Raw genomic sequence first — 22,960 nt, forward strand, 5'->3', positions numbered from 1 at the left:
AGTAACACTTAATTGGCAGAGAAAAGAAGCCGTTCTTGCACCCCCTAGACAACATCAATCAGGCTTGGTAGCAAGCATCGTTATCCACTGAGCCATCTCTCACTCTCTGGCTTTTTAAAAAACACTTCGTGAGATTCTTACGAGTAGGAAACCAAGAGACAAGCTAGCCACTCAATCACACAGCTGCTAAGTGGTTAAAAACGGTTCTAAACCCAGTCCAATTAATTCCAGCCTAAGTCCTCATAGAAAAAAACCTCCCGGAAGTGACAATGAAGCTGTATCGGACCTATGTAGTTAGGTGAAAAATGTTTGGCCATTTTTAGCAAAACTGGGCCCAAATGTTCCTTCCTTTCTTATTATTTCCACTTAATGCTAGATGAGATTTCACGAGTACCCGGCACGAGAGGCGAGTGAGGGAAAGTAACTAACGGCGACTAGCGGAACTGTTTCCATGGAGACAGGAGGGCGGGGTTCCTCAGCCAGGTGAGATCTCGCGGAGCTTAGCCGGCGGAAGTGACGTGTCTTTCTCCAGGCTTTGGTGGGTCGAGGGGCCCCTCCTCCTAGAGCGGCCGCCTTTTCCCGCGCGAGCCACCTCTGCGGCTTGGGCCACCAGCGGGGAAACATGGCGTCCGCCCTGGAGCAGTTCGTGAACAGTGTCCGACAGCTCTCAGCTCAAGGTAAGGCCTGTGGTGCAGGGCTGGGCCTGCGTGCCGTGGCGCCGGTGCGGATGCTGGGACGGCCCTTAGCTCTAGCCCTTCCTCCTGGGCCTGCTCGGGCCTCGGTACCTAGGGTTGGGGCGCACGGCGGCGAACTGCACTCCTCGTACTGTCGGGCGCTGTCGTCCCCGCCGGCGCCTTCCCCAATCTCGAGCTCTGGGGACTTTCTTTCCCCTCCCCCCGGTCCTCCCCTCCCCCTGGCTTTCGGGCCCCTTCCACCGTGCGCCGCTTGACAGTTTTAGGGGCGTGACTTCCGCTCTGGGCATTCCGGAGCACCCATTGGTCCCTTGCCCATCCTTTCTTTTCGGTGATTGGCCTAGCGCCCTGTCGGTCCTGCCGATCTGGCCACCCTGTCCAGGCCTCTGGAGCAGCTGGAGGGGAATCCTTTCTGGGCTCCTTGGCTCGGAGGCTTGGGCCTTGGCTGGCCAGCAGAGCACGCTCGGAATCCTCCGCTCCTATTTTGGTCGTGCCGAACTGCAAGGGAGCTCTCGCTTGTCGGACTCCATTTCTAGGGCGTAGAATTGTTACTTTATTTTTCCTTCAATTTACATACTGTCTGGTTCATTCATCCCATCACTTGAACATACATGATCTTAAGAAAAATATGATCTCTCCTTAATAGAGTTGAGGGAATTGAGTGGAGAGAGCAAATAAAAATGCTCGAGACAGTGCTTCTCATGGGCTATAATAAGTACGGCTTACAAGCTGTTGTTGAAATATCCTGGAAATTTCTGTGAGGTTGGACTCCTATCTCCGTTTGTGCCGGGGGTGCTGTTATAAGTTTTAAATGATATGTATGGAACCATTCATAATAAATAGTAATTCTCATTTTCCTTTTAGCGTTGCTGGAATTAAGCCCACAAGCCAGTTACGTATCTGTGCTTTGTATTTTAAATATAGCATCCATCCATACCGCACAAAGACTAAAAGTGAAGTGGGAGCGTGGTGGCAGTGTGCTACTTTAGTCCCGGGCAGCAGTGTGGGGGCAGGGTAGGTGGATCTCAAGTTCAAGGCTAGTTAGCGCTACACAGTGAGACCCCATCTCTAAATGAGCAAGTTAATTAAGCGGGACTGGAGAACACTAACTACCCTTCAGAGAACCCGAGTTCAGTTCCTAGCGTTGTTAGTGAACTTGCAGCGCTTGTAACATCAGCTCCAGGGCACCCAAAACCCAGTACCCGCTTCAGTTCTCCTTGGGCACCTTCACTTAGGTGCACATACCCAAATACAGACACACATACGTACAATTAAAATTACATACACCAGCCAGTTGGTGGTGAAGCACACTTTTAATCCCAGCACTCGGGAGGCAGAAGCAGGAGGATCTCTTGAGTTTGAGGCCAGCCTGGTCTACAGAGTGAGTTCCAGGACAGCTAGTTAAACAGAGAAACCCTGTCTTGGAAAAAGAATAAAGTTAAGTGTAGCACAGCCGTACAAACGGCCTCCTATGCAGCTATAGAAAGAAAAGTGCATTTACTTTTTAGAAACTGTAAAGGAATCTGAGGGCATCATTCATTAATGGAAAAGATGCTTAATAGTGTACATGACACAAACATCTGTGTGAATAAAGAGAAAAACTGCATGCATCATTGGGCAAAGTATTGTATGATGTCTTACTCTTGCTTTGGGGGGGCCGCCACCCAGCTCCCAAGTAAATCACACACAGGCTTATTCTTCCTCATGAATGCCCGGCCTTAGTTTGGCTTGTTTCTGGCCAGCTTGCCTTAAATTATCCTGTGTACCTTTTGCTTCTGTGCTTTTTCCTTTTCTTCTGTATATCTTACTTCTTCATGACTTGCTGTGTAGTTGGGTGGCTGACCCCTGGGGTCTTCCTCTCCTTGTTGCCTGTCAGCCCCGCCTCTCTCCTTGCTCCTGCCTCGCTATTGGCTGTCCAGCTCTTTATTAGACCATCAGGTGTTTTAGACAGGCAAAGAATCACACCTTCACAGAGTTAAACAAATGTAGTATAAACACACCTTAAAATAATTTTTCCTAACAGGCAAGCATTCCTATACATGTGTACTATCTCTACAAGGATATGTAGGGCATTCATTGGTAACACTGAGTTGCTTCTGAGGAAAGATAAGGGTGACTGCTGTATAGAATCTGAATGGAGAGTAGAGGTTTCTGTATTATATTCTGTATTATAAGCATGCTGTCTCTAAACACACACTTATGTTTTTGTTTGTTTTGGAGGCGGATCTCACTATATAATCCTGACTGACCTGAAATTAACAGAGACCCACCTGCCTTTGCCTCCTGAGTGCTTGGATTAAAGACATGTCATCACACCCAACTGCACTATAACACTGCTTTATTCTCAAAGCAGAGAAGTATCATTGTCCTGTACATTGTGTTTACTTTGAATTATCTGGCCACCACAATCCCTTGTAGTTCAGTGAGAGCACAGAGAGGACAGGTAGTCAGTTTAGTCTTGGGGAATGGAATATGGTGTGAGCTCAGAGATGGCCTAAGCTGACAGTGGAATGGGAAGTAAGCTGGGTAGCAATGGAAGACAGTAGGTATAGAAGCACAAAGAGGAGAGAATGTGGACTATTGATTTTCTTGGCTTGGTGTGACTGTAGAATGGGGTTGAAGGAACAGTAGGAGCATGGCTAGAGAAATTGCAGAGACCAGTTACTAAGTTGACTCTGGAAGTTGAGCTGAAGTGTTTGGATTTTTCTTTTCTTTCTTTTTTTTCTTTTTTGAGATAGGGTTTCTCTGTGTAGCTCTGACTGTCCTGGAACTTACTCTGTAGACCTGGAAAGCCTCACACTCACAGAGATCCCAGAGATCCACCTGTCTCTGCCTCCCAAGTATTGGGATTAAAGGCATGTTTGGATTTCTTAAAGCCTTTGGTGTAATTTGACTGAATTTACACAATAAGTAGAATTTGGAATAAAGATCTAAGTAGGCATAGCATTTAGATGATGTCTGTTTCCCTACAAGAAATGATAAGATTAGAATTCAGATACGGAAGGGAAAGGAGTGGAGCTGAGGGATTTAGGGAATTAAATTAAGTACTCTTTGGTTGTAGGAGAGGTAGTGACAGTAGCATGGTACTTCTGGTTTGGGGACCAGAGGTGCTTTCTGGATACCAGAGGGAACTGGAAAGTGTTTTCTCTGACAATTTGAGTTTTGAGGCATGGGCAAGTTGTTTGTTCTGGCCCTTCATGAAGTATAGGAAGACATAACAAAGCCTCTTTAAGGTGCATGCCTTTAATCCCGACACTCAGGAGACAGAGTTAGGTGGAGTTCAAGGTAAATCTTGTCCCAAATAACCAATAATAATAATAATAATCTTTAAGCACTTTAGCTTTTAGGAGGAAGTTTGGTTAGAGTTCTTTAGTTTGGTTAGTACCCTAACTGAAAATGCTCGTGTTTTGTTTTGCAGGGCAAATGACTCAGCTCTGTGAGTTGATCAACAAGAGTGGAGAACTCCTTGCGAAGAACTTGTCTCACTTGGACACTGTGCTTGGGGCTCTAGATGTTCAGGAACACTCCTTGGGTGTCCTTGCTGTTCTGTAAGGGGCATTTTTTTCTTTTATAGTTTTGTGCTTGTTACAGTCTGCACTTTTTCTTGTGTGTGTGTGTTTTATTTTAACCCAGGCTCTGCAAGAGAAGCAAGTTCTCTTAACTGCTGAGTGACCTTTCCAGCTTCCAGTTTTATCATTTTAACTCTTTGTGTTTTTACAAATTTGAAATTTTCTTTAAATTTTTTAAAAATTTATGTGTGTGTGTTGGGGGATGCCTTTAGAAGGCAGGAGAGGAGCTGGAGTCAAAGGCAGCTGTGAGCCCGTTGACATGGGTGTTGGGAACTGAACTAAGGTCCTCTGCAGGAACAGAAAGTGTTCTTAACCTCTGAGCCATTTTCTCCCTTGAAAATTTCTTTTAAAAAATGACTGGCAGGCCAGGTAGTGGTGGCGCATGCCTTTAATCCCAGCTCTTGGGAGGCAGAGACTGGTGGATCTCTGTGAGTTCGAGGCCAACCTGGTCTACAGAGCAAGTTCCAGGACAGGCTCCAAAGCTAGAGAAACCCTGTTTCAAAAAATAAAAAACAAAAACAAAACAAAAAAGGACTGGCTTTTACAACTGTAGGCATTATAATTTGCATTTATCTCAGTATTTTATTCATGTGATCCCAAGACAGTCACGTTTTCTAACTTAGAAAATAAGAAGAGTGGTAGAATAGGATACGGTGGACTACAGTTAGTGACATAAACCTATTGTAACTGGAGTTCCTTGTAATGGTGTCTCACAGGATTTGTTTTGTTGTTGCATATATAAATGGAGATGTTGGAACATTTAAAGTAATAAACATCTGGCCCCGGTCACAGTAGGAATTATGTATTTTTTTAAAAAAAAATTTAAGAGATGTATTTTTTCTCAGAGCAAATAGTGCACATATTTAAGATGTATGAAAAACATACTTTTTACAGGTAATTGTGTGTGCTTACAGTACATGTATGTATGTTCAGAGGGTTAGAGACAACTTGTGGGAATTGGTTCTTTGCTAGTGTGTGGGTTTCAGGGATCAAGCTCAGCCCTCAGCCTTGGCTTTAAGCACCCTTACCCACTGAGCTATCTCACTGACCAGTTTTCAGTACAGGCTGGTCCTGAACTCGCCATCTTCCTGCTTTAGTCCCTCTAGTGCTGATGCCTACAACCATGAAAACATTTTGATGCTATATGTGTCTCACCACTATATGCTAGTTACATGTAGATTGTATGGAAAGAACCCTGAGCTTGTGTCTGAAGCTTCGCTTAAGTCTGTATTCTTTCACTTACGAGCCTGGAGCTGCTGCTTTTTTTTTTTTTTTGGTTTTTCGAGACAGGGTTTCTCTGTGGTTTTGGAGCCTGTCCTGGAACTAGCTCTTGTAGACCAGGCTGGCCTCGAACTCACAAAGATCTGCCTGCCTCTGCCTCCCAAGTGCTGGGATTAAAGGCGTGCGCCACCACCGCCCGGCTGAGCTGCTGCTTTTTATTAGGAAATCACAGCGCTCCATTGACAATTGTGAAAATGGTTCCGGCATTATAATTACAAAGAATAAAGGGACATCGTTAAGTAGTACTGTATAAATGAAGGCATGCAAACTAAAATTTAGGTATAGGTGAATCAATCATTTTTCTTGAAATTAACTTCAATAGTTATTGTTTTAAGAGATCATGAAGTTTGCTTAGTGCCCTAAGGGTGGCAGCTTTCTCTCCTGAAATTCTCTGCAAGCCTGTCTGAAAGTGTGTTTCACGACAACCAGTGGACCATCTCCCTGGTTACTCAAGATGGGTCATCTAGTGCTTCCTGTTACGTCTGCCCCTCTTTCTTATTTTGCCTACTAGCTAGTTCGTCCAGTATTCTAGGTAGAAAGGGTATTAAACTGGCCACGGCAACGTGAACCTGAGCTGCTGCCTCAGCCTCCCACTACACTATCCTCTCTTTGCCTTACTTGAGTACATTCTCTCCAAAACAGGAAAAGCAACAACAGATTTTTTAAAACTATATTATGTGCATTTTATTTTCTTCGTGTGTGGAGGAGGGGCACATATGTCTGTCCTCCACGTATAGTTGCCACAGTTGGTTCCTCCTTCCACCATGTCACTCTGGGCATCACATTCAGGCTGTCAGACTTGACCACAGGTGCCTTTACCTGCTGAGCACTTCAACAGCCTGAGCAACTGATTTGTTTGTTTTTTGTTTTTCAAGACAGGGTTTCTCTGTGTAGCCCCGGCTGTCCTGGAACTCACTCTGTAGACCAGACAGGCCTCAAACTCAGAGACCCACCTGCCTATGACTTCCAAGTTCTGGGATTAAAGGAATGTGCCACCACTGCCCAGCTTGTTTTTAAAAAAATATTTATTTTTTTATTTTGTATGAATGTTTTACCTGCTTGTGTATATGTGTGCCACTTGCATTCTAGATGCCTATGGAGATCAGAAAATTCCATCAGATCCCCTAAAAATGAAGTTATGATTATGAGGTATCATGTAGGTACTGGTCCTCTGTAAGAGGAGGGGCTGGAGAAATGGCTCAGCAGTTAAGAACACTGACTGCTCTTCCAGAGGTTCTGAGTTCAGTTCCCATCAACCACATGGTGACTTCCAATTACGTAATGAGATCTGGTGCCATTTACTGGCTTGCAGGGACACATGTAGGCAGAACACTATATACATAATAAATAAATCTTTTAAAAAAAAGAGTAGCAAGTGCTTTTAACCATTGAGCCATCTCTCCAAGCCCTGTGGTGCTTAATTTTACAGAGGCAGAGTGGACTTCAGGCTTAAGTTATTTCTGTTCTTTACTGTATGAAATATAAGGTAACTTGGTTCTTTCTCTCCCCATTTTAGGTTTGTGAAGTTTTCAATGCCCAGTGTTCCTGACTTTGAAACACTATTCTCACAGGTTCAGCTTTTCATTAGTACTTGTAATGGCGAGCACATTCGATATGCAACAGATACGTGTAAGCTAATAATACTTTCCTTTTCTGAATGTATTTCTGTTTGCAGTGTTTATATTTTCAATATTTTGTTATTGTTTTTGTTATTGTTGTATCTAGTTGCTGGGCTTTGCCATCAGCTAACAAATGCACTTGTGGAAAGAAAACAGGTAAGAAATGTTGTTCAAGTATTCCTAGTTTTGTTAAAGTGTGTGTTTGGCTCATGAACCTGTATAGTAAAAGTCTAGGTTCAGTACTAAACATCCCAATATGTGTGATTCTTTGAGAGCAGCCCTTGGCTAGATGTGATGTCTCCAGGGAGGTGACTGCTGGTGATAATTGTTTTTGAAACTGTGAGTCTGGCCTGGAGATGTGGCTCAGTGGTAGAGTTGTTGCTTGGCATGTCTGAGATCCTTGACTCCATACCCAGTACTAAAGGAAGGAAAAAAAAAACCCTAAAAACTACCAATTAGTGCTCTTTGTATTATAATGATGCTATTTTTTGCTTTTCCTTTTAGCTTTAATTATGATTTTCACCTTATAAAATGCTGAGAGGATAATATAAAGGCTTCTGATGTTCTCTTAGATTTCTAGATATTAGTGCATTTGCTGCACGTGTTCATTCTGCACCACCATTGGGAATTCAGTTGTGGATATTCCTTATCTTACACCCTTCAGTGGGTGCTTTCTAGACTTTCTCATGGACCACGATGAAGATGGTCAGCGTCTGAAATGGGTGTTAGGAAAGTGCTCTCATGAAACCACAGATTCTGGCCAGATGTGGCCAGATATATGGCTGATGTCCTCAGACCTCGGAGCGTAGGTTGATACTCTTATTTTTCTTTAGTTTGTTTTCACCTGGAATGGTTCTTGTTCTTTGCCTTTGACACAAATTATAACTTGGATGTATTTTAAATGAACTTTAAAGCTAGGAGGCTGAAGACAGAAGGTGCCTTTGGTTTTCTGTAGGAGCACTAAACAGTTTGGCTAGAAGCTGTGGGGATAAAGAGATGACTCAGTAGTTAAGAGAACTGACTGAGGACTGGGTTTGATTCTAAGCATCTGCATGGGAGTTATAACTGAATGTAATTCCAGTTCCAGGGCATCCAGTACCCTTTTCTGGCACCAGGGCACCAGACACTCGTGTGGTTCATAGACATACATGCAGAAAGAAAACCTATACACATTTAAAAAAAATCAAACAAAATTTAGTAGTCCCAGCGCTTGGAAGGTAGAGGCAGGAGGATTGTGCATTCAAGGTCATCCTTGGCTGCCTATCTAGTTCAAGGTTAATCTGGGCTACACAGGATTCCTATCTTGGGGGTGGGTGGTACTGAATGGTAGAGGAGAGGAGAGCTGGTACCATGCCTCTTCTTTATTGAAAAAGCCATAAATTTATGTAGTATCTTAGAGCCTCACCTTCTGACCAGAGAGTTGTGCCTTGCTTGAGACTGAGAACTGTTGTTTGTAACAGTCTGCTTATGATGCGTGGTTATAGAGTCAGTCTTTAGGACTAATACTCCTTGTGAAAAACGTACCAGCACCATCATTCACAAGCTTAGCTTCTTAGTTACAGTGAATCTGTGGTGAATGATGCAGGAAAGTTCCCTTTGTTTAACTATTAGGACAGTACTCTAGTGTACATGTGTATGCACATGCCCGTGTGTATGGACGTCACAGGTTGACATTGGATGTCTTCTTCATTCACTCTCTATCTTGTTTTCTGAGACAGTCTTTCACGGATTTAGGGCCCTCTGACTGGACTGGCAAGCTAGCAAGCCGGAGAGATCCTACAATCTCTGGCTCTTGGGTGCTATATTCTGGGTTTGTACTGCCACCTCCAGCTTTTCATAGGTTCTGGGGATTGAACTCAGATCCTGATACTTCCATGGCAAGAACTTTACCAACTGAGCTATATCCCTACCCTCAAGAAAGGAATACAGTTTATTACTGATACTCACTGTAAAAGAAAAAAAAAGTTTGATTTAAAATATGATATTGAAATTATCTAAGTATTCCAAGAAACGTATCAAAACACTTTCTGACAGAATAGAGGCAGACATTTCCTGACATAATATGGAAACCTTATTGCTATGTAAGGAACCTATCAATTAGTGTTGTTTTTTATTTGTAAGTGACAACATAAGATCCAATGTGCTGCCAACTTTGAGAACTTATCTGAAAGAGATGTCATTTCTGACAGCCCCTTCGAGGAATTGGCATCCTTAAGCAAGCAATCGACAAGATGCAGATGAATACAAACCAGCTGACCTCAGTACATGCCGATCTCTGCCAGGTACACAGCAGTGACGTGATTCGTGCTTATCACTGGTGTGAGGCTGCCGGGTGGAGAATGTGTTATAGGGGTTGAGATATGGAGACGGGGTTACGAATAGGGTCATCATAATAGTTATTGCATTTTTTAAAATTTAAGTAATTTTCTGTTCAATAAATTATCAAATTTAAGAATAAAAACATAAGCGATGTTTTATATCTTAAAACATTATATTATTTATTTATCTTATGCTAAGTACCTCCAAGTCCAAAAGACTCCCCAAAAGGAAGGATGTATGATGGTCTCTTTGCCACAGTTCTCTTTAGGGAAAACTTTCTTAGTACTTTCTTGTGTATTTCTTCTAGCGATACTTCACACACGCAAGCAAGTGTATATGCACACTTTTTCTTAAAAAGTCTACAAATCCCAGTAATGCCTGGACTTCTGTGTCTCGCTTTTTCCTATGTAATGCATCTTGGAGATGAATCTGATCTGTATTAGGCTACACAGCATTCTGTAATCTGAGTAGGCTGCAATGGAACTAGACTGTAGAAGGTTTTGTGGTGTGGAGTATCTCCGACACATGTTCATTTTTTTTTTTTTTTACGTCTTTAATTTTCAAAGTGCTTTTGTGACAGGGATAGCATATATCTATTTTTATTTGATTTGATTATTGTTGTTTTGGGATTTATTTATTTATTTATTTATTTATTTTGAGGCATGGCCTCTCTACATAAGCTCTAGTGTCCTGGAACTCATTATGTAGACCAGGCTAGCCTCAAACTCAGAGATTGCCTGCATCTGCCTCCAAATACTGGGATTAAGGTGTGCACAATACTGGTTATGTCTAATTTTTGGAAGTGGGTTGCTCAGTGAGTCTGCAGACGTCTCTGCTGTTGCCATTATTTGAGATACACTGCTTTTCTTGTGTGCTTGCTTTTTGTATTTGCACACTTGGGTTTTTTTTTGTTTTTGTTTTGTTTTTTTGAGACAGGGTTTCTCTCTCTAGCTCTGGGTGTCCTGGAGCTTTCTCTGTAGCCCAGGCTGGCCTTGAATTCAGAGATGCACCTGCCTCCGCCTACTGAGTGATTAAAGGCGATACTGGTCTGTTTTTGTTTCACTAGTCCAGTGAATTGAAAATAGGCACAACTGTTCACTCATCCAGAAACTCATGCGTGGTGAGTGGGTGGGTACTGACCTACACCTGATAATGATTTTCAATTCATCTGTGGTTTGTTCTACCTTAGTGTTCTTATTTTTAATTCATTATTTGTTTTTATCTTTTTCTGTAGTAAGGAGGAGGGGGCCACATCCCGCCGCCTGGCTAGCTTAACCCCAAAATAATCACACAGAAATTGTATTAATTAAATTACTGCCTGGCCCATTAGCTCTAGCCTCTTATTGGTTAACTCTCATATCTTGATTAACCCATTTCTATTAAATCTGTGTATCACCACGTGACTGTGGCTTACCGGCAAGATTCTAACCTACATCCGTCTCAGGCCGGAGATTCATGGCATCTGCCACACTTCCCTTCTTCTGTTCTGTCTACTCCACCCACTTAAGGGCTGCCCTATCAAAAGGCCAAGGCAGTCTCTTTATTCAACCAATGAAAGTAACACACAAACAGAAGAACCTCCTATACCATTTTTTTTTTCTTTTTTTGATGGAATCTTACTTTGTAGCCCAGCCTGGCCTTGAATTTACAGCAGTTCTTCAGCCTCCTGAGTGTGGAGGATTACAGGTGTGAATGACCACACCCATCAAGAAATTCTTTTTTATTCAGGAAGATTAAGAAAATGAAACAGTGTGTTAATGTGTCATTAATTAGCTGTAAAGCAAAATAGTATTATTGTAGAATTTTGGAATCTGATTTTTCTTCTAAATTTGCCATAGTGAAATTTAAAATGATTTAACATAAATTTCTTTATAGCTTTGTTTACTAGCAAAGTGCTTTAAACCTGCCCTTCCATATCTTGATGTGGATATGATGGACATCTGTAAAGAGAATGGAGCTTATGATGCAAAACACTTTCTGTGCTACTATTATTATGGAGGGATGATCTATACGGGGCTGAAGAACTTTGAAAGAGCACTCTACTTTTATGAGCAGGTAATCAGTTTTCTAAAGCCTGTGATACCGTTCTGAACATGTGTGATGAAAACAGTCCCAGAGTGTTACTGGTTCCTACATACTAGGAAAGCCAAGGACTAGAAAGATAGTAAGAGTGTTAGCAAGGATTCGGGATTTAGAACCCTCATACTTGTGGGCAGGATTGTAGAATGGCAGGCATTTTGGGAAAGAGTTTGGCAGTTAAGATAAATCTTAGGCTCTAAAGGCACAATTTCATGGAAGAGTGCCTTGCTTATAAATTCAAGGTCCTGGGCTGAACCCTAACACTAAAAAACAAACATGAGAACAATTACAATATTAAGTATGAAACGCAGCAGTTTTGTTCCTAAGAATATATTCAAGATAAATAAAAAACACCGTCCACATAAAAACATGTAAAACCAAAAGATAGGAACAACACAAAATATTCATCAGCTAAAGATCCGCATCTTGGACTCATTTGACCACATAAAGAAGGGAGGTACTGGTCTCAAAATTGGAACACTTTTTAAGGTAAAGAAGTCAGTCACAGAAGATCACATATTTATACACGTGTCCAGAGAAGACAAGTCCAGAGACAAAATAGAGTATGGTTGCCTGAGGTTGTGGAGGAAAGTGAACAATGACTTATGAATTGGGGGGGGGGGGGTTGTTTGTTTGTTCGTTTGTTTTTTTTTTTTTTTTGAAGGATTGAAATAGTCTGGAATTAGGTAATGGTAATAGTATTGCAACCTAGTAAATGTAGTGGAAACCACTGAATTATATACTTCAAAGGTGTAAATTTTGTGCTCTGAGTTATATATCAATAAAGTTGCCACAAACCATGAATGCTGATATACACAGGAGCGCAGTAGGCACTTCTTGAGTTCCAGGACACCCATGGGCTATATAGCAAGTGTCTATCTCAAAAACAAACAAAAGTGTTATATATTTAACCTGGCATGATCAAGGTGGCTTTCCCAGGGTGAAGCTTCTCTATTGCACTTGGGATGCACTGACCTATGCGATTTCTCCAAATGCAGGACTCAGCTGCATAATTTGAGGTAGTAGGGGACTGTTCACACCCTCCCCTGTTTTAAAAATACTTGAAAGAAAATAAGGGTTCAACAGGTAAAGGCATTTGCCCATCCTCCTGACTGGGGTGTGGGCCAAGTGCCCACGTGGTGGGAAGAGAGCCACTCACAGATGTGCCCTTTGATAAATAGTAATAAAACTATCTTAATAAAAATGGACATTTGGATTTCATCATTACATAATTGAAGAGGTACATATTCCCTCTCCCTTGTGCCATCTCCTCACACTACCCATTCTTCTCTTGCTCAGGCCATTACTACTCCTGCCATGGCAGTCAGCCATATCATGTTGGAATCCTATAAAAAGTATATTTTAGTGTCTTTGATATTACTTGGCAAAGTACAGCAGCTGCCTAAATACACGTCTCAAATTGTGGGTAGATTTATTAAGGTAAGTTTACAAATAAAAGTGATTTTCTTACATTCTATATTAATTTGTTTGTAAAGACATTGTAACAATACAGTCTTGTAAAGCCTCTTTTCAGGCCTTGCTCTATACTTAGACTATAGGTATTTAAGCTCTTATGGAGGGTGGATTTGTATGTTGTATTTCTTTATTACATTTTAGTCGAAATACTGAGAATGTAGTTGTGATTTGATTGAACTTTAGTTTATTCAAATGCTGGGTATCTCACTGCAGCTCTACTTAACTGCCCCATTGTTCCAGTTCTCCCTGACAGCCAGACTTTGGGACAAGGGTTGAAAAAAAAAATAGTGCTTTTTGTTGTTTGTTCGTTTGTTTTAAGTGCATATAGAAAGAGAGCTGGGGAGATAGCTTAGTTGATAAAGTGCTTTGCATGAGTTTATTCCTAGAACCCATGTTAAAAATTGAATAAGGCAAAACCAAGTGGATCCTGGGGCTCACTGACCTTAGGCGAATCTCGGATCTTTGTGAGACATTTTGTGTTATAAAACAAGTGGACAGCTCCTGAGAAATCACTCTTAAGATGGGTTTCTGGCCTTCATTTCGGCACATGCACAAAAATATACATGTGGTCTGGGGACATAGCTCAGGCCTGTAGCATGCTCAAGACCTTAGGTTCAATCTCCAGCGCTACAAAAATAAATAAAAGGGGGCTGGAGAGATGGCTCAGAGGTTAAGAGCATTGCCTGCTCTTCCAAAGGTCCTGAGTTCAATTCCCAGCAACCACATGGTGGCTCACAACCATCTGTGATGAGGTCTGGTGCACTCTTCTGTCCTTCACGCATACACACAGACAGAATATTGTATACATAATAAATAAATATTAAAAAATAAATAAATAAAAACCATATGCTCATGACTCTTTTTCTTTCCTTCTGTCTTTCCTTTTTTGTTATTTGTTTTTTTGGAGACAGGGTTTCTCTGTGTAGTCTTGACTTTCCTGGAACTCTGTAGACCAGGCTGGCCTTGAACTCAGAGATCCACCTGCCTCTGCTTCCCAAGTGCTGGTATTAAAGGAGTGCCCCACCACTGCCTGGCTATGACTTCTTTTTAAATTGAGCCGTCACAAAGAGTTATAAGATTGCAGTGCTTTTGGTAATAATGCCACTATCATAACACTCAGGATTTTAAAGCTGGGCATGGTAGTGCACATCTGTAATCCTAGCATTCAGGAGGCAGAAGCAGGTGAATCTCTGCGAATTTGAGGCCAGCCTGGTCTACATAGAGAGTTCAGGACAGATAGTGCTCCATAAAGAGACCCTGTCTCAAAAAAGTAACAAAAAAGACCCTCAATTTTAGGGACATCAGTCTGATAGTATGCTGACTTGTTGACAAATGACTACCTGCTCTTTGCCCGAGAGCTCCTTTGGACTATCAAGACTCTGACTGCCTTGTGCTCTCAAAGGGGAAGTGCACCATGGGAAAGTGGTGGGTGGGTTCCTTTTAGGGCAGCCGTACTCAGAGCGCCATGTGGTCCCTGAGCATACAGCAGACCTGCTGTTAGAGAAATGCCTTTTGTAAAGTGATTGTCTTCATAGCTCAAGGGCTCTACTCCTAAGAATTAGTAACTAACAATGTGAGAACAAGACCAATCAGAGGTGCATTTGAGTCACTTTCTGTCTGGTGGTGGTGCTCGGACCCTTCCACGTTCTTGCCCAGTTCCTGAGTGAATGTTCCATTGTGCCTAGTAGGGGGCGTTAAGTTAGAATTAGAAGTAGTTTGGAATAATGAAGATTTTGCCTTCATTTTTCTCATTTAACTTACCAGTACAAAAAGTATAACCACTGGTAGCAAAAAGATGTGGGTCTTCATAAATTATTAGTAATAAATTACTCCTTAGTGGATTTCTGTCCTTGGTCTTAAAGAACAGGCATTTGTTTTAAAGTGAACCTTCATGACAGTGTGCACTGTGTGTTCTCAAAACATACGCTGTCGTTTCATTCTCACCCCAAACCTTTAGCCGCTCAGCAACGCGTACCATGAGTTAGCACAAGTTTACTCAACCAATAACCCGTCTGAGCTCCGGAACCTGGTGAACAAGCACAGTGAAACTTTTACTCGAGACAACAACATGGGCCTGGTGAAGCAGTGCCTGTCATCTCTCTATAAGAAGAACATTCAGAGGCTAACAAAGGTGAGGCAAGTGCTTTCCCCTGGTGGTGGCTCTGGTTGTCCTTGGACCTGGTTTCCTTTTCTTTCCCTTTTCAGCACAGAGGAAGCAGGTACAGGATAAAGTGTGGCAGGATTTTACACTAAGAGAGAATCTGTTGCAGCTGGGTTCTTAGAAAGAGTTTGATTGATACCTTTTGGTCTTTTCAGGGCTAGAGCAGGGTATTTGAGAAGAGGAGCAGGTGAAGAGGAAGAAAGGTAGGCGATCAGGGTATTTGAGAAGAGGAGCAGGTGAAGAGGAAGAAAGGTAGGCGATACGGTAGCCCTGAAGGGGTCATCAGTTCCAAGTGGGAATGGCGGGTGGCTAGCGATCGCTGGCCTTGAACTTCTCAGGCTGTGCTGATCTCTGCTTAGGCTTGAGAAGGTTGACATTATCATTTAGGCCAGGGTTAGATGAGCCACACGTGGTTAGGTCATAGGATGTACGGAACTTTTTATTTCTTTAGATAGGATTTTGCTATGTTGCCCAAGTGGGCCTTAAACTCATGATCCTCCTGCCTTAAACTCCAGAGTGCTAGAGTTACAGGTATGGTCTACTGTGTCCTAACCTTAATTTTTGTGTTCAAGCTTTCTGATGTTAAGAAATGCCTCCTGGGTCTAATGGTATGTGTGTGTAGTCCTAGCTACTTAAGAAGACTGATGAGGGGGGACTTCGTGAGGCCAGCCTGAACAGCATAGCGAGACTTAAGGGGAAAAGAAGAAGAAAAAAATATGCTCTTTAAGTGTTTGAACTGTGAAGAGAAGCATATAAATTTAAATTTAAATACACTGCTAAAAAAGTGTATGCTGGGACTGGAGAGATGAGATGGTTTAGTGATTAAGAGCACTGGTTATTCTTTCAAAGGACCCAGGTTAACCCAGCACCCACACTGCAGCTCACCACTGTTTGTAACTCCAATTTCAGGGGACCTGGCACCTTCACACTACATATATGCAAGCAAAACAGAAATGCACATAAAATAAAAATATATTTTTAAAAAAGTGTATGCTGCAAGTAATGGTAATTTTACTAAGAGAAACTTAAATAGCACTTGACTCTTGGGTCTGCTCACAGCCTTTCAGTGACAGCTGGTAAGCTGATGGGGTCCCATTCTCCAACTCTGCCTGCATCATCAGTGGTAGGAAAAGTTGTAGGAGCGAAATCAGACTGTAGCTAGGATGCCCGGCAGCAGGAAGTGATGGTGCATGCAAAAGAAGAAGAGTGGGGAATTGGGCAAGTGGAGGTGAACAGGCCATTGGAGCCACAGGTCTGGAGGTGACAAGGGATTAAGGAGCTGTCACTTAAGCAGGAGGATTCCTCTCCATAGTCTAGACACTAGAAAGAATGGCGATAACTTCTTGACTTAAAGAAGTCAGCAGAGAATTGGTAAGAAGTTAATTTGTAAGAGGAAAATGAAGAATGTGACGAAGAAAAGCAACTCATGAAAGTTCAGAAGCAGATGTAGCCTGTCACCTAAGCAAAAGAGTTTAAACCAAATATGGCTGTGTATGGTGCACATACCTGTGACCCCAGCACTTGGAAGGCAGAGGTAAGCAGATCTTGAGTTCAAGGCTAGCCGGGGCTACATAGTGAAACCCTGTCTCAAAGCAGAGAAAGAAATCAGTCTAATATATGCAGGCATTGCTTGTACTTTTGAAGTAGCAGCATAGTAAAATGTTTTCTAGTTAAGATAGGATAATCTGGAACAAAATAAGCACACAAAGGAAAAATAAAAATTTTAAGAAAGAAATTTGATCAAATAAGGAGGATCTTAAAGTTGTGGGGCCAGAGCTGAGACGTGTCTCCTAACTGATTGTGTCCTGGTTCCTTCATGTGCCAGTTCGTGGCAGGTCATAAATACTGAGTTCATGAGCACCCTTCAGGGCATCTAGAGGGGACCACTATAAAGTGAGGCGGGTACATCTCTGACAGCAGAAAAGAGAAAGGAGTTTCTAGTTAAGAAAGCCTCATTTTTAATAGAAAATCAGAAAGAAGCTGTCATAGAGGCCTCAGTAGATAGACCATGTTAGTGATGGAAGCCTGTGCCTCTGTCCCAAGGTACAGGAATTGTTGAATGGGGTTTATCTGCCACACCCGTCAGAGAGGGGTTACTTTTCTCTCGCTATGTCTGGACATTAGTTGGTTGGTTGTTTTGTTTTTGAGACAGGCCTTACTGTGTATCCGTCTCTGGCCTAGAACTTGCTAAAGAGACCAGGCTAGCCTTGAACTCACAGAATTCCACCTGTCTCATCCTCCTGAGTGTGGGAGTAAAGGTGTGTTTAAACATGCCTGACTGGACATTAGATTTTAGATTCCTCTTCTGTCTCTTCTCTGTGTGTTTGTGAATACAATTACTTATAATAATGAGTTTGCCACTCTCTCCCCTTCTTTCCCTCAGCATGTCCTGAGCTTCTTCCCATGGCAGCCTAAGCCTGTATCACAGATACTGCCGGCCCTCTCCTACTAGCCCAGTGGAAAAATGCAGCCTTAGTATAGTTTTACTTAGGTTTTCCTAATGATGTTAGAATGAGCATTTTCCTATGAAAATGTCCCTTTGATTTCCTTTTCCACATTTGCATAGCCCTTGTTCTTATTTCTGCCTTCGGAGACTTGACTTTTTTCTTACTTCTAAAAGTGCTACTCGTGTATAGGAAATTAACTGTTTCTCATTAACTCTTAGAGAGAGACAGCTGAGATCACTGGCTTCGTTAATTTCAAGTTATTTTTTATTATTTTTTTGGTTCTTTGTTTTGTTTGTTTTTCGAGACAGGGTTTCTCTGTAGCCCTGGCTGTCCTGAAACTCACTCTGTAGACCATGGCCTCAAACTCACAGATATTCTCCTGTCTCTGTCTACTGAGTGCTGAGATGGAAGGCATGTGCCACCACCGCCCGGCCAAGTTATTTTTAAAAATTAACCTTTTTTTTTTTTGTGTATGTGTGTGTGTGTGTGTGTGTGTATGTACCTGTGCACGTGGGTGGAGAGCGTGTGGAGAACAGCACATGGGACCCAGCTATCTCCTGCCAGGGGTGTTGGGACTGAACTCAGGCTGTCAGGTTGGCAATGGCACCTTAGTCAGTGAGTCTCAAGTCATTTTCACAAAGGAAAATTTATCTTATAAAGCAATGAAAATAATGCGGAATACGTCAGTACATATTTATTTTTTCATTTCTATATGTGATTAATTTACTTCTGACTTCCAGACCTTTTTAACACTATCGTTACAAGATATGGCGAGTCGTGTACAATTGTCTGGACCTCAGGAGGCAGAAAAATACGTTCTCCACATGGTAAGTGTGTTAAAAGTTCTAACTAGTGGATTTTTGTTCTTAAAAGCAGTGGGTGTTCATTATGGGAAAAATGGGGTTTTAAAAAAGTGGATATTCCAAATCAACCACTGTTACGTTCTGGTCTGTTTCCTTACAGTCACATTTCCTAGCCGTGGCTGCACTGCTGTAGGGAAGTGTATGAGACAAGTAACTTTATAGAGGGAAGAACATGCTATAGCCCACATTTGGGTCCAGCATGAGATGTTCTCATTGGTCTGGGCTTTGGTGAGGGTGGCACATCATGATAGGAACATATGTAAGGAGCAAGCCAGAAGAAAAAGAATGGGGTTCCACAATCCCCTTCAAAGATACACTCCAGGAACCCCCACTAGGCCTTACTTCCTAACATTTCTGCTCTCCAAATAGTCACCCTGTAGACAAAACAGTACTGTCAGCTGATCTGTGAGAGCATCATTTGACTATAAGTAGTATGCTGAAACACCCTCAACATCAAGAAAGTTTTGCCCAAAAAAATAGTAGCTGAATCAGTGTGCTCTGGCGTTGTTAACTTCCATTCTGAGTTGAGTCCCATTCCTCCTTGTGGGCAGCATCAGTCTGACTCCGCGTGCAGTAGCACTGACAAAGCGCTAGGACAGACCGTCACACTTGGCAACCAGCTTAAAGCAGAAAGGTTTAAGGTTAAGAGGTGTGGTTCAACGGTTTAGAGCGGTTGTTGCTCTTCTGGAAGATCTCGGTTCAGTTCTCAGCACTCATGTCTGGCACCTCATAACTACCTGTAACTCTAGCTGGCTTTTAGTACACACTTACACAGACATATACACATAAAACAAACCTTTAAAGAAAGATTTAGTAGCCCTTAATGACAGGCTGGTGAGGCAGGGTTCTTAAGCTACCATTTTACTAGTAATGTACCTAAAGGTACACTTAAATGGGCTTTCCACTGCACACATTTTCTCTTTTAAAATTTATGTGAGGGTGGTTTGTCTGCATGTGTGTCTGTGCACCATGTGCCTCCAGTGCCCCTGGAAGAGGGCTTTGGATCCCTCCAGACTGGAGTTCTAGACTGTTGTGAGCCATCTTGTGGATGCTGCGTATTGAACTTGGGTTCTCTGGAAGAACAACCAGTGCTCTTAACCACTGAACCATTGCTCCAGCCTCCACTACACACATTTTTTAAAAGATGAAGATGTCCATAAAGGGACAGAACATAACCATCAGCTTCCAGCCCTATCCCTAGTTCAGTGATGTTCCAGCTTCCAACAGCTTCTTCAGTTGAGTTTGTTTCAAGCTTTAAACAAAAAAGTGTGTAATGCCTGCTTTGCAAGAACCATGTGTTGTAGTATTTGTAGTTGATCTGTTTTCAGGCTGTAGTATTATACTGTGCCCTTACATTCTAACTATGTGGCCATTTAGGTCATTTTCTATTCTGGTTGTTACAGAAAGTACTGTTGTGGTGAAACACAGCCCAGATAAAATTTGAGTCTGCAATAACGTCTGTTGTTAGAGAACTCTGAATTCTAATTAATATGCTCTGGGCTGGAACTACTGTCACGTTAACCTCACATCTACTGTCCCTTTCAAGGAAAAAGGTCATTTTAGCAGTTTGGTTCCATTGCTCACAAGTGGGCCAAATAGTAATCAGACTGGAAAGCTGGGCACAGTGGCTCTTGCTGTAATCCTAGCAGTCAGGAGCTTAAAGCAGGAGGATTGCTATGTGATGTAGCTATAGAGGGTTTCCTGATGGGTGGTGGGTTGCAGTCAGCCCGGCCTATAGAATGATACCTTATCTGAAAACAAAACAAATACTGTGGAGCAATTTTTAGGGATCAGAATAGCCATCAGGACTTCTGTTTGCTACTGCTTTTGTGACTTTCCTTAAGTAGCCAGGCCTATGATCCTAGATCCCAGAGTCTGAGACAGAAGGATCACAAGTTTGAGGTGTGTGTCTGGGTGACACAGGAAGGTTTATGCATTGTTTTGGACCTTTGGTTATATCACTACATCTCTGTATATTCTGTGTCAGGTCTAAACTTTGGTGGTCTCCTTCTTTTTCTTTCTTTTTTAGATAGAAGATGGGGAAATTTTTGCAAGTATCAATCAAAAGGATGGTATGGTCAGTTTCCATGATAATCCTGAAAAATATAATAACCCAGCCATGCTTCATAACATTGATCAAGAGGTAAGCATGTTGCTTGGTTTGGGCATTTTTGATAGGTGATGGAGTTGCTGTGTTGGAAATGCTCCTGTGCTCCAGGATAATCTTTTATAGGCAGTTCCCAGCCAGTAGAAACAGCTCCTACAATGTTAATCTCAAAATGACCGCTGGACACTCCTCTCGATTGATTGGATGACTATACTAAATGGTAGGTTAGATTTCTCAAGTAGATTGCCAAAACCTACTTGTAACTCCAAAAACATTCCAGGGATCTACCGTTTAACCTGTGCCTGACTGCAGTGTGTGGACTTGTTTCTGTGGACGTTGAGATGGGAAACCCGAAGGCCTCTCCCATGTCAGCAGCAACAATACCCTGGACTTCTAGAGGAGCGGTACCGTGTTAGCAACATGGTACACAGTCATAGGCTGCCTTGTGTGTGAGGCCTGCTGCTCTTGAAGGTTGATTTGGAATGAGTTGGTTCATCTGGACCGTGCTCTTACCTTGGAGGAAGGAAATGAGTGAAATCACATTGTATAAATTAAAGCTGGCTCTGCATGGCTGCCTGTTCCTTTATCCTGGTGCTTGGGCGGCAGATGATTGTAAGTCTGAAACCAATCTGGACTACATAGGAAGACTGTCTGAAAACAACAGATCCAACAACAAAATTCCCAGGATAGGGCTGAAGAGATTGCTCAGAGGTTAAGAGCACTGGCTACTCATACGGGACCTGGGTTTTGTTCCCAGCACCCATAAGGCAGCTTGCAACCATCTGTAATCCCAACTTTAGGGGGTCTGATGCTTTCTTTTTACCTCTGCAGGTACTGTGTAAACATGGTTCACTTAGTGCACTGAGTACTCATACATATTTTAAAAAAAAAAAACAGGAATCCTAAAAAATTAACACATAGTAGAAAGTAGAACTTTATTACTTTTTTTTTATAATTCATGGCTATCAATGTCACCTAAAATATTATCTTAGTTTGGGACCAGCAGGATGGGGGTAAAGGCTTATGCCACCAAGCCTGACCATTTGAGTTCAGTTCCTGGCACCTACATGGTAGAAGGAGAGAGCCTGACACCTGCATGTTTTCCTCTGACCTCCACATATGCACCCTTGCATATGAGCTTATGCTTACATGTGTACACAAATACACACTAAATAAGTGCGTGTGTGTGTGTAAAATCGGTTTCAGTGAGGAAGATGTTAATGGGTTTGACTGCAGGTATTGTTTCAACTCTGGGGTATTGGGTAGTATATAGTATGTGTATTTACTTTTTGGATCCAGATATTTTGACTTCAGAACCTCTTAGCTGAGGGGTTTCAGATTGGTGACTGTGAGTCTCTAGCCCTCTACTAATAGGCAGTTATAGCTAACCATGCTTATATATGACTCTTGCACAGATGCTAAAGTGCATAGAGCTGGATGAGCGGCTGAAGGCCATGGACCAGGAGATCACGGTGAATCCCCAGTTTGTTCAGAAGGTAAATAGGGTTCTCCTCTTTGGAAACAGGTGGGGGAGGAGGGATATTACCACATTAAGAACTTGGTTTTATTTATTAAACAGTTGTTCACTGTTGTTAAAAACTAGTACCCATAATTCACAGAGGTGCTTGGTAAGATATGTCAGGACCTGCCTGTGAGTGTGGCTAGGGAAGGCCCACGTTGCCTGATGCAGGGTGGCTTTCCTGCAAGAGAGACAGGCTAAGTAGCCGGCATGCCTGCCTCCACAAGAGTCCTATGATAGCTGATCACAAGCACACCGATTTGCCTTCCCCTCACAGAGTATGGGCTCACAAGAAGATGATTCAGGAAACAAGCCCTCCAGTTACTCTTGAAACTAACGCCCATCCTGAGTTAACAGAATTGTCACCTTGGCCTGGCGAGTGTGAAGAGGGCAGCAGGAAGTACCATGCCAGTCCCACGCCGGTTCCACCTGGATGGACATTCAGAAATTCAGTTTTAACATCTTCAGCCCTATTGCTTTCAGAAAACCAGTCTGCAAAGAAAGAAAAAATAATATCAAACTTTAGAGTCTGTTGTGGATTTATTTATCCTCAGATTATTGTTATTACATTAAAGTTACTTTTTTGTTCTAATCCCTTGAATGTTATAATATGTGCTTTCTATCAGTTTCCCCCGCCTCTGCAAAGGGTTTGGTTGGTTTTGGTTTTTTGTTTTTGTTTTCAAGATAGGGTTTCTCTGTAGCTTTGGGACCTGCTGGAACTCGCTGTGTAGATCATGCTGGCCTCGAACTCAGAGATCTACCTGCCTCTGCCTCCTGAGTGCTGAGATTAAAGGCGTGCAACACCACAGCCTGGCTTTGGTTTTGGTT

General features: G+C 42.4%; 1 protein-coding gene and 1 pseudogene across 2 annotated transcripts; both read left to right on the forward strand.

Moving 5' to 3' along the window:
* Positions 1 to 527: 527 nt before the first annotated feature.
* On the forward strand, positions 528 to 22,724 carry Cops3 (COP9 signalosome subunit 3). 2 transcript variants are annotated; one of them, XM_041664573.1, is made up of 12 exons: positions 528 to 677; positions 4,111 to 4,240; positions 7,059 to 7,171; positions 7,268 to 7,317; positions 9,351 to 9,443; positions 11,356 to 11,535; positions 12,859 to 12,999; positions 14,993 to 15,166; positions 18,384 to 18,470; positions 20,536 to 20,649; positions 22,029 to 22,109; positions 22,410 to 22,724. In XM_041664573.1, the coding sequence occupies exons 1-12, from the start codon at positions 623 to 625 to the stop codon at positions 22,461 to 22,463; spliced, it is 1,272 nt and encodes a 423-aa protein (XP_041520507.1). In that variant the 5' UTR covers positions 528 to 622; the 3' UTR covers positions 22,464 to 22,724. The 2 variants fall into 2 exon arrangements, with proteins under 2 accessions (XP_041520507.1, XP_041520508.1); XM_041664574.1 differs by lacking the exons at positions 528 to 677; positions 4,111 to 4,240 and having other exon boundaries at positions 7,119 to 7,171; positions 9,283 to 9,443.
* Positions 12,463 to 12,608, forward strand: LOC121457220 (annotated as a pseudogene).
* Positions 22,725 to 22,960: the final 236 nt, after the last annotated feature.

This window comes from Microtus oregoni, unplaced genomic scaffold (assembly GCF_018167655.1).
Source record: "Microtus oregoni isolate MIOR12 unplaced genomic scaffold, Mior012 000015F_ref0000493, whole genome shotgun sequence".
NCBI classification, from domain to species: Eukaryota; Metazoa; Chordata; class Mammalia; order Rodentia; family Cricetidae; genus Microtus; species Microtus oregoni.